The 12,283-nt window shown below is 36.8% G+C and overlaps 1 protein-coding gene across 1 annotated transcript in view; it reads right to left on the minus strand.

Moving 5' to 3' along the window:
• SLC5A12 (solute carrier family 5 (sodium/monocarboxylate cotransporter), member 12) overlaps window positions 1–12,283 on the minus strand; it is a 51,739-nt gene that overhangs the window by 11,858 nt on the left and 27,598 nt on the right. The window contains exons 9-11 of the mRNA XM_011936300.1: window positions 9,449–9,561; window positions 4,943–5,010; window positions 1,099–1,185 (exon numbers count right to left, since the gene is read on the minus strand). Coding sequence (XP_011791690.1) covers window positions 1,099–1,185; window positions 4,943–5,010; window positions 9,449–9,561 — 268 coding nt within the window. The remainder of the gene's footprint in view (window positions 1–1,098; window positions 1,186–4,942; window positions 5,011–9,448; window positions 9,562–12,283) is intronic.

Genomic DNA, 12,283 nt, shown 5'->3' on the forward strand with positions numbered 1-12,283 from the left:
AGTAAGAGAAATCAAGGTGGTTTTCTGACCAAATAGAAAAAAACTACAATGTAGTAACGTAGATAATAAATTAATGTTTACAGTGCACTGTAAAATCTTATGTAGTTAGCTCATATTTTTTTGTGGCTAGGATATTGTCTTCCCTCACATTATCTCCCCAAAGACATAATATTCTTGTCAACCCCAATATCAGACAGGTGATTAAGACTGCTTGGGAAGTGCTGCAAAGACCCGAATGCTCACTGCCCATCAACCTCTTTACCTAGCCCAACAAGATTTATCTAGGAGAAAGGTCAGTAAGGGTCAGGTAGCCACAGAGACCTAATCAGGTATACTATCTGACACAGATATTATGGAATATCCTATAGTATATAGATAAATAAGTGTAAAGTCAAGCTTTCTGGAATCAAAAGACTTTCTCGAAATACATGCATGTAAGTGTGCAGATGGCAATAACTGGAAAATGGCAATTTTGTTAGATTGAGAAAATCCTGCTATTATAAATGTTTTAAAAATATTGTTATATTATTTTTCCAGATAATTATTTATTTTGATTTATACTCAATACACAGTTATCCAACCAACATTTACTTGAAGACATACTATTAGCTTGCCAGAGCAGCAAAATAAAGATCCGGCTGTCAGAACCCAAGTTTGTCCCTTCTCCTCTACATAAATTAGTTCATTAGTTTAATAAAGTTAGTTACAAATCTAGGTAACTATACACAGAAAACAATTAGATTTACATTTGTAAATATGAATTTTGTGTTTCAACAAAACTAGTCTTGAATTCAGAATCTATTTTACAATTAATGTTGTGGGCCTTTAATTTAGAGAAGACTTAATTTAAGCTTAAAGAGCCAGCTTTCATGTCAGGATATATGGTAGTTCATAACTACCTCTGCTCTTCTTTCATTTCTGTTCCCAGAAAAATGTCACTGAAGTCAGAGATAGGTAGACTCAAGCTCTGTTTAATTCTACTGTGGATTCTTTTCCTGGTTAAGACAAATAGCTTTTCCAAACAGGGGTGAGAGGAGGAAGAAATGTCTGGGACCAGGTTTTGACTAGGAATTGTGAAGATGGCTGTGGGATCCTTACCTTCCAGTTCACAAAAGGGAACAAAATTCCCAAGGAGAATAAACCCAGCATTGGTCCCCCGCACATGCCGTGAATGCTGAGGGAAGCCTGTGGAACAAAAGCAGACCAGATGAACCCCCCACTGAAGGGCATCTGTGACTTCCTGGCATCATTCCTCTCTTGCACCTGGGATAAAATTGGGTCCTAGTTCTGACCGTGCCATTTATTAGTTATGTGCTTTCTATAAGTCATTTCTCAATTCTAGGCTGAATGATAAGCACTGTATTTATGTGTGTGTGTTTCTGTGTGTGTGTTTGTATAGTAGAAAGGCAAACAACTTGAATTTAGTTTGAAGTCCAAGCTGAAACTCATTGAACTTCAAAGTGTTCTTTCTCCATAAAAAAAAAATAAGGTCATAGAACCAAGGAGACTTCAAATCACCTCTAGAAAGTGTTTTTTTTTTTTTTCTTTTCCCAGAAAGATGGGTTGCAATGCTTGATTGTTTTTTTCCAGATTAATTTCAGAGAAGTCAATGCCTCAGCTATATTCTTGACAAAATGGAGGTAGATGAGGGTAAAGCCTTGCTTCTTACCCAGTATCAATACTTAAGTTAATATTCCTGGCATTTCCCCTGCTGACTGATAGCATTGATTCACAGTTTCTAGGGTTGCTGAATTTGAAAGTTCATTTACTAGTGATTACATAGGAGAGTCAATAAATTAGTAAAGGTAATTTTATCTTCCCCTGTGGGAGAAATATTTCACAATCTCTTACAAAGTCACTAGCCACCATGCCTCAGAAGAAAAAGGCCTTCACATGATAAAAACAAACAAACAAACAACAACAACAACAAAAACAAAACAAAACAAAAAAAAAAAACAAGGTGGTGGGGGAGGAATTCAAGAGTTCCTGGATTTAAAACTATGTATGTTTTTGTAGTGTACAAGCAAACCAATTTTAATTTTTACCTTTCTTTTGTTAATATTAAGCCTGTTTAATTAGAGGAAGACTTATAGCTCATCTAATTCAGCCTACCCCTCAGTGCCCAAATACCTTCTAAGCCACTCCTGCAAATACAGGACAATAGCTTTGTGCATTGGGGTTAGGGTTGCCTTTGGGGCTTGGGCAGGATATTTTACCTTGCTATGCCTTAGCTTCCTCACATGTCACGTGAGTATGCTAATACTTGCTTCCCATTTGGGGGACATGGGGTTTGGTGAGCATTCAATGTGGAATCCAAGAAAAAACACAGAATACTGTCTGAGGACTATGGAGCACATAAAGGCACCAAAGTGTTGACTACTACTATTATTATCTTTTTATTACTGCTCTAACCTTCTCTATTAGTGTCTGATCCCTGAGGCATGCCATTTATTTGCTGAACTGTTATGATATCCAGAAAGTTTTTCTCAAGTTGAGATTAAAATGCCCCTGGAAGTCATTAAGAGCTCTTAGCAGAATTAGCTGATAATCATTAGGACAGCAGCATATTGGATAGAATGACCTTTCTCAAAGGGAGCTGGACAAATCGTGAACTGATCTTCCCTGCTGCTATTTGACCCCAGCCCCTCCTGCCCCACTACTCTCCATCCACTCCATTGTGGTTCTGTGGTCACATGTTTCAAGTGAAACAGGTTTCCCTACTAGAGGATTTTTCGGAGCCTTCAATATGCCCCTGTATCATGTGGATTTTGGAGAGTGGAATGTAGTGTGCAGTGTGTTCCAAAGTCTTTTGACTGTGGAAATTTTCTTTCTTGGAACATGTCGCAGGATGAGACTTTCCAGAACACATTTTCTAAAGTCTTTAACTAAAACACTGAAAGGGTCTTTGTTTAAGGAACTTAAGCTGCCCCACTCTCACCCTCAGCACCACCATAAACACATACCACGGGTACGGGGTGGTTTCAGAAACATGAAATGAAATTAAACCTGGCTCTATATCTCATCCCTAGGGTACCTGATTTCTTGTCTTCTTCCCATATGTAAATTCTGAATATGAATGTTGTGCCATTAAACTCAATTTAGCAAGGGTGTTTGGAAAATTAAATAAGGGAATTATAGTTGCCTTTTTTGGCCCGTCAAAGTCAGATGTGTTCAGAGAAATGAGTGGACCACCTTAGAGTCAAATACCTCTCGTAGGAAAGGAGAGATCAGGGTTTTCATTCTTGCCTATCGACATCTCTTAAACTGCATGGCACACATCTTAATCAATCAAGAAGGTGGGCCCAGCATACTCAACTGAACGAAGGCAGGAGGATGAGGGCATCACTCACCACTTCCTCCTCACTACAAGAATTGTTTTCCACCAGTCTTTGGAGGAGTCCTTGCCTATCTGCAGCCCCTCATACTTCAATTGCAGAGGAGCTTACAGTGGAAATATCTCTGGAGGAAAACAATTTAGTGACTCTAATCACCACCAGTTGGACATGATGATACTTTCTTAAGAGTAAATACTGATTGTGGAGCACAAGACATCAAGAGGCAACTTGGAAATATAGGTTCCATGAATAGGAAAATAAATCTTAAAAAAGTACCTGAGATCACTAAAGACAAACCTCGCCACCTTGCCACTTCTGCTGTGTAGACGGGTATATATCAGAGTGCTTCAAACATTATGAAGGGATTATAAAGCATCTGTGATAAAACAGTATGTTAATGGCCTATTAGAAAGGACACCATGTCCCACAAGTTCTTTTATGTAGACAAGTGAATTATTCCATCACTTAGCTCTCCCAGATTTGTTCCCTGAATCTTATAATGGAATTAATGGAACTTATCTAAGTAATCATTGGAAGGATCAAGTAAGTTAAACTGCTCTGGGAACTGGAAGGCCTTCTATAAACATTAATGATTATTATTCACTTACTGTGACTCATATCTTCATTTGAAAAACATTTATTGAAAACTTATACCATAATAAGAAACTCTAAATGATGTTCAGATTACACAAGGCCAGTTGTGGTGGCTCACGTCTGTAATCCCAGCACTCTGGGAGGCCGAGGCTGGTGGATCACTTGAGGTCAGAAGTTCAAGACCAGTCTGGCAAATATGGTGAAACTCCATCTCTACTAAAACTACAAAAATTAACTGGGCACCTGTAATCCCAGCTACAGGGAAGGGTGAGGCAGGAGAATCGCTTGAACCTGAAGATGTGCTTATCCGATGCTGTTTTGTGAGTTGGGTAACATGGGGAATGGGGATGGGTGGCTCAGGAGACTTGGGTCATAAACCTAGTTTTTCCACTAACTGTGAGACCTTGAACAGGATATTTTCACTTTTTTTCCTGTAATCACCTGCAAAATGAAGATAATTGAAACAGATTATAATTGAAACATAAGGTTCCTTTTAGTATTGATCTTTTATGGAATTGGGAGCTGTGAGTTCATCTTGGATGATAGGTGGAGGTGAGTAGATATTCCATTCTACCACTCTTTAATTATGTAACTTTGGGACAGTTACTTCTTAGTTTCTTCATCTGGAAAATTTGTGCATTAATTATACTACTTTAAGAGAAGTGATGAAGATTAAATGAAATAATACATTTAGGACTCTGCCCAGAACACAGTGTTACATACATGTTAATTATTATTGTTTTAACTATTATTATCACTACTTTTATATCAGGATAATAAATTCTCAGATCTGAATTTTGGAGAGTTTCTAATTTTATCTCACTATCCTATTACTAGTTTTAATAGTTTCTCCTTCTGAAAGTGATTTTGATTGAAATTGTACATGTATTTTTAATTGGGAGCTGGTATTATTAAATGTCAGCCTTTGGATCTTGGAGGAAGAGGCAGGACATTAGAAGAGAGTGGAGGGAAGTTCTGGTGACATCAAATGTGTCTTTTCCTTCTTTCGTTACCTGCACAACACCTCCCAGGACGGATGCAGCCACAGCCATAGAGGTACACATCACACCAAATAAGAGACCTGAAAGAAAGAAAGACAAATTACAACCGTAATTTCCTGAGGGATTCTTGACTTCAAGGGATGACTTGAACCCGCACTCAGAACTGTCTCTGATGCAAGCCCTTTGCAAAGGGATCTCAGTGAGGACCGTCCTCCACATTCAGCCATCATCAGCCCCAAGAGAGGCATTTAGGACGTCTCTCTACCAAGGAAAAGTTTCAATGACCTGCTTCCTCAGGTCAGGCGGAATGAACTGGTATCCAGCCTCAAGGGTTATCCTAAGCTTCTAGAAGAAATCTGTTATGTGGAAACCACATGAAAATGTGAGAAAGGTCCAGACTAAATCTAGACAAAATTAGTGGAAATTAATTCCAGGGCAACCACCCTCCAGCAAGGAGCTGAAAAAGAAGCTACTAATTCCAGGAGTCCAGTAGCTTTTCATCTTAACAATGGCTAAATAACGTCTACACATTCTACTTAACAGATTTCGCACATCTGGAAAGTTTTTCAGATTTTTCCCTTTGGCGCTTTATTTGTATTATCCTTATGGTCCTTAGTTATGCTACATAATGATTTATTTGTTTCTATATCACCATAAGGGCCTTCAGAGTATGGTGCTCTTCTGGTATCATAAAAGCTCACTAATAAATCAGCATATATGTTTTAGTCAATGTGTAAAAATAACGTCTTTTCTAAACCATCTTTTTTTTTTTTGACGGAGTCTTGCTCTGTCTCCTAGGCTGGAGTGCAGTGGACAGATTGCAGCTCACTGCAAGCTCCGCCTCTCGGGTTCACGCCATTCTCCTGCCTCAGCCTCCCGAGTAGCTGGGACTACAGGCGCCCGCCACCTCGCCCGGCTAGTTTTTTTGTATTTTTTAGTAGAGACGGGGTTTCACCGTGTTAGCCAGGATGGTCTCGATCTCCTGACCTCGTGATCCGCCCGTCTCGCCTCCCAAAGTGCTGGGATTACAGGGTTGAGCCACCGTGCCCGGCCTCTAAACCATCTTTTAAAAAGCCATTTTTTATACATCTTTGTTTAAAGATCATCTCAAGAGTACACTGAATTCCAATAATAACACATAAACCAAATAATAGAGAGAAAGGCAAAAAGTAGCAAGTAGACAGAGACAGAGACACAGTGACAGAAATGGAAAGAAAACTATTGTGTTAATTCTTTTTGAACATTCTCTGTCAGCTATATATCCAGCCCAGTTCCCAACATGACTATTAATTCAATCTTATTGAATACCAACCATAGATTTGACACTGCACCAGATGCCAGTGCTATAAAGTTAGAATGTGATTCCTGTCTCTAACAACTTTCACTGTAGAAAGGAACTACTTGCAAATTAATCCAACAAGTATATGCATATACCCAAGAACAATGCCTGGTACACAGCAAGTACCATGTATTTATCATTTTTATTTTATTTCAGATTCAGTACATGATATTTCCTATCGGAAACTTACTCTTAAAATGAAATCAGGCTAGCAACTTTTGAGGCTCTCTTTTCCAGCTTTTCAAATAGTGAATTATCATTAACAATGTGCATGTTAAAATAATTTGGGGGAAGTATGCAGAAGTCCACAATTTACTTTTAAATGTACCAAAAATATGATGGATTAATGGATGGATAGACAACTGGATGGATATGCTAAAAAGCAAGCTTAGGAAAATATTAATGGGAAATCTAGGCAATGTATACACGGTAATTCACAATAAAATTTTTAAACTTGGCCAAATAATTTAATTTTTATAATAAAATATAAGGAACATAACACAATAGCATAATTAAAATCATTATTCTTAAGAAGTTTATATAGGGAGAATTCAAAGTAACACAGAGAAAAACTTGAATTCTTCAAGTATACAGAAGAAAAGGACAAAGTTATGAAAATAAGAGAAAAAGTGAAAGATATGGAAAACAACCTAAATTAGAAAACCAATTAAGCATAAAGGGATGGTAAAACTATTCATATTTGCAAGCAACAACCACACTTTCAATAAAATCAATTTGCATGTTAAGAATCAACGAGAGTTGAGTCAATGGTCAGATATATCATTTTCAAAACAAAAACAAACAAAAAATTACAGCTTTCCACATTGATAATAAATAGTTTAGCAGACATTATGTGGAAAGCATCTTACTCATATTATCAAGGAAAGGAGAAGGAGGAGGAGGATGAATAAAAGAAGAAGAAGAAGAGAGAGGAGAAAGAAGAGAAGAGAGCGAGGGGGAGGAAGGAATAGGAGCTGAAAGAGGAAGACGTTAGTATAGTTAATACGTAAAATAAAAAAATACAATACAGTTAAATAGAAATAAAACAAATTCTATTGCTAGGTGGAAGACTGACAAAGATATCAGTTGTTTCCAAATATGTTTTCAGGTTTAATGCAATCCCATGGGATTGAGGAGTGGCAGTGGGGGCTTCAGATAGGTTTCATGGAATAAACATTAAAGTCATTTTGAAAGAATAAATAGTAATGAATAGCCAATTTTTTTTGTAAAAATTACAGTGGAAACATTTTTAATTTTTAAACTGAAAGAAAAATGAGAAATTGTTCTATCATATATTTAAATAAAATACTACAAAGTTATAATATAAAACAAGATGGTTTAGTCCTGTAATTACAGAAAATAAGTATATACTATGAAACATATTCTTATAGATGAAAAAAATTTATGTTATATATTTTTATTAATGAAAATATGTTTAAAACAGGAATATTGGAAAAATAATGCTGGGGAAGTGAACTATATAAAAAAAACAATTTAGTGGCTGCATGTGGTGGCTCATGCCTGTAATCCTAGCACTTTGGGAGGCCAAGGCGGGTAGATCATCTGAGGTTGGGAGTTCAAGACCAGCCTGACCAACATGGAGAAACCCCATCTCTACTAAAAAAAAAAAAAAAAATTGCCATGCGTGGTGGCACATGCCTGTAATCCCAGCTACTCGGGAGGCTGAGGCAGGAGAATCGCTTGAACCCAGAAGGCGGAGGTTGCAGTGAGCTGAGATCATGCCATTGCACTCCAGCCTGAGCAATGAAAGTGAAACTCCGTCTTAAAAAAAAAAAGAAAAACAATTTAATTTATCATCTTAAATAATAAATCAAATAAGTAATTTAGATGTATTAAATATAAAATATAAAAGTACTTACAATCTAAAAGAAAATATAAACATAGGTTTTTAATGTAAGAAATTTATAAGCATAAAGAAATGATAAAATAATAAAAGAAATGATATATTTGACCAAACAAAATGAAATTTTCTGTACATGAAAAATATGTTTAAAAATAATTAAGCTGGGAGACATCTACAATAGACAAAGGACTTACTTTCTCTCTATGTAAAGAGATTTTGCAAACAATAAAATTTCTACTGTCTCATTAACAAATATACAGAAAGCATAAATAATTTTTTACAAAAATATACAAATCATTACTATCTGAAAAATAATGGTCTATATTTCAAAAGATGTAAATTAAAGCAAAAATGTGATGCCATTTTGTCTACTAACTTGGGCAATTTTAGAAAATACTAATATTAAGCACACAAAAAATGTATCAACACTCAATGCTGCCACATAATTATTTATTCAATCCTGCTAGAACGAGATTTCATAATACATACCAAGAAAAATAGGTATAATTTTATTTAACAATGTACATAAGTTTTCCCAAATTACTTATATTTTCTATTAGTAAATGCATAATTTGTTTATACTTTAAAAAGTAAACCTTGTGAAACTGCAGTTTCTCTGGTAAGTGCTGAAGTGATTATAAACATAATATGCAATTGCGTGATTAAGCAAGGAGCAATTATTCTTTGAGGGGGTTACTGGGAGTTTGGTAATAAGGAACAATTCTTCAGAAAAGAATTGAGCTTTTCTTTGTCAAGGTGACTGGCCATAGTGAGCACAACATCTTCCCATGTAGAGAGATTAATATGACCATCACACAGTGTAATCAAGAGAGATTGATGTGATTAGTCTGCAGGAGCATCCAATCTTTTGGCCTCCCTGGGCCACATTGAAAGAAGTTGCCTTGGAGTACATGGAAAATACACAAACACTAATGATAGCCAGTAAGATTTTTAAAATTACAAAAATATCCAGAATGTTTTAAGAAAGTTTACACATTTGTGTTGGGCTGCATTAAAAGCCATTCTGGGCCGCATGTGGCCCACAGGCCGTGGGTTGGATAAGCCTCATTTAGAGTGTAGGGTAAGTATAGAAGAGTATCTGAAAATAAAGTCAGTTAAGGTAAACTAGCTAGTCATTCTTTCCTGATACCCTGCCGGATCTTTGGAAGTGTAAGAATCTATAGGTGGGATTCTTCACATGTCTCACCGTGCATTTGTGTTTATAAGTGTGTCCTAAATAGCATGTGGAGGACTTTGACATGTACCACACGTACATTTCATGATATGGAATAGAAGGTCCACCAGCTGTACCTACATAAGCCTTTACTGATCCAGGTGCTCAGCTTGTCCGAGAGATGGGGAAAACAGCTCTTGACAAAATCCTCAAAGGTCACTGTTGCCAAGGCATTGATGCTGGCAGCCACGGTGCTGTAAGGAAAGAAAAGTGAGAACATGGTCTAAGCTACGTAAGGCAGAACTATCAGCCTGCCCTCTTGTCCAGGGCAGAAAGATAAGGCAAGGCTCTAGGAAAAACAGATGCAGACAGGTCTCTATCTTCTGAGACTCCATGGGAACTATATGGCCTCTTTACTCATCTTTGAAATCTTTTCCATGCTATTGCTCTTAAATTTTTTCCATGAACTACAGAGAAGAAGCTAGGCTTCATAATCTAACACCCACTAATTCCTCTTAACAAGAGGTTAAATGAACTAGCAGGCAGCACCAGAGGAAATATGTGTGTGTGTATCTACGTGTGTGTTCAGGTTGGAGTGGAAGCAGAAAGTAGTGACTACCCTAACCCAGGAATCAGTACAGCCTGCCACTCATTATTAATTATTCATTCATTTATTTATACATCGTTTTATTCATTCTGGGTATCAAACATACAATGGTGAACCAGAAAGACATAGATCTTGCACTCTAAGTGGTACACAAACTATTGACAATTATTTACCTGCTTACAGTTGTGAAATTGTTGTGAAGGAAAATAGAAAGTTGCTATAAGAGCATACAGAGACCTAAATTGATACGTAGTTTGGAAAATTTTCCTTAGGAAGTGACAGATAGGCACTGGGAAGATCCATGCAAAATGGGAAAAAGATGTTGTAGGAAAAAGGAAAACTTACATATAAATGTCTCAACATAAAAAGGAGCTGTTACATTCAACAACCGAAAGCTACCAGCGTTGCTAGAATGATATTATAACAGTAAAAGAGAAAGTGGCAAGAGATAAGACTGGAAAGTGTCCACAAATTTAAACTGCATAAAACCTCTGATATTCCCTCTCTCACTTTCCAATCAGAGCTCAATCTTATTTGACCTAAAACTTGCTTAGGTGACACAGCACCTGAACGTTGGGGTTTTCTTTGCAGAATGACATGAGACCTTCTTTAATTCCTCATACAGACCTGGAATATTTTAGCTAGTGTAATAGATAAAATATTCAATTCAAATGATGCAAAATCACAACTATGAAAAAAAAAATTCTGGAAAAGAAACAGGCCAATGAACAAAAGATGTCTAGGAATTTGTAAGTTTTCCATTTATATTCATTAAAAATTATTCTGTTATCCTCCAGTGCTCACTTGAACACAAGGTATAGCTATGACTTCTCTAAGTAATATATACAGAGGTAGTAAAAACTGTCCAAGACCCATATCTGAAAACTAAGTGCTTTGGGGGTACTATTCTTATTTTTCTAAGAATTATTTATTATTATTATTTTTTAAGATGGAGTCTCACTCTTTCGCCCAGGCTGGAGTGCAGTGGCGCGATCTCAGCTCACTGCAAGCTCCGCCTCCTGGGTTTATGCCATTCTCCTGCCTCAGCCTCCCAAGTAGCTGGGACTACAGGCGCCCATCACCTCACCCGGCTAGTTTTTTGTATTTTTTATAGAGACGGGGTTTCACCGTGTTAGCCAGGATGGTCTCGATCTTCTGACCTCGTGATCCGCCCGTCTCGGCTTCCCAAAGTGCTGGGATTACAGGCTTGAGCCACCGCGCCCAGCCATTTTTCTAAGAATTAAAACATGATATGTGATTCCTGCCAGACTCCTCTTCTATCTGGAGCTCCATAAAAGTTAAATAAGGAAAGAAGACGATTAAATAAAAGGACTTTTTATGTTCCCAAAATCTTTGTCTTAATATACGTCTTATGAAAGTTTCTAACATCAAGGTTAATCTTTGAATCCTTTGGGTGGGAGGAGCAGAAAGTTGAATTTGGCCCAGCAGGGTAAGGTTTGTAGAACCTTTGCAGGGTTGCGTTGGCAGTCAGGTGTATCCATATGTCAATTTTCAGATTCTAAAGCTGCTACAAGATAGTGGAAATATTTTTTCCCCTGTGTCTCAACCACTATCTCCCCATTCTATTCCCACTCCTGTCTTTTCCTTTCTCTGTCCCCACAGTCTCCTGGTGGTTGTGGCAGCTGTAATCTCTCTATACCATATGTTGTCCAGTGTGTTTCTTCCTTGAAAATTTGGGACTTAGAATAAAGGAATCAACATTCTTTTATGGGGGATTTATTCTGTTAACGGCCATATTTCTCCAGTCTGGAAAGAGTGAGCCTCAGAGTAAGAAGGCGAAAAATAAAGCATGTAGAGAGAGACGAAAAGACAGAGTGTGACCCTTACTGGTGTTTGAGTCTCTGGTGCTCATTATCTCTGTCCTTAGTGTCCATGAGATCCTAGGACCAACACCATAGGACACTGTCTCTGTGTGCTATTGATGCAAAATTCTAAAAACAGTATTAGTAAAGACAGGTCAGCAGTGCACTAAATTAAAATCCTAAGGTAAAGTCATTATATAAATTCAAGGATATTGCTATTTTGGAAATCTGTCAACATATTAACATGCTAAAAGTTTTGAAAGAGCAAAATTATATATCCATTTCAAAAATGCTAAAATTTTACCAAGATATACCACTGACATAAGCATCTTTTCTAAAATTAGCATAAATATATGCATTTTATTCTTCTACTTTTTAAATAATTTATGCAAATATTCTCAAATATAAATAATACCTTTCAAACCAAAAGTCAATACCTTATTAAATTGTAAAATCAAAGAAATATTCCTTTTAGAGTATATAATAAAACGAGGATTTCTGTTATTACCTTATTTATTTATTATTGTTCTCAAAGCACAATTACAT

This window comes from Colobus angolensis, unplaced genomic scaffold (genome assembly GCF_000951035.1).
Source record: "Colobus angolensis palliatus isolate OR3802 unplaced genomic scaffold, Cang.pa_1.0 Scaffold152, whole genome shotgun sequence".
NCBI lineage: Eukaryota > Metazoa > Chordata > Mammalia > Primates > Cercopithecidae > Colobus > Colobus angolensis.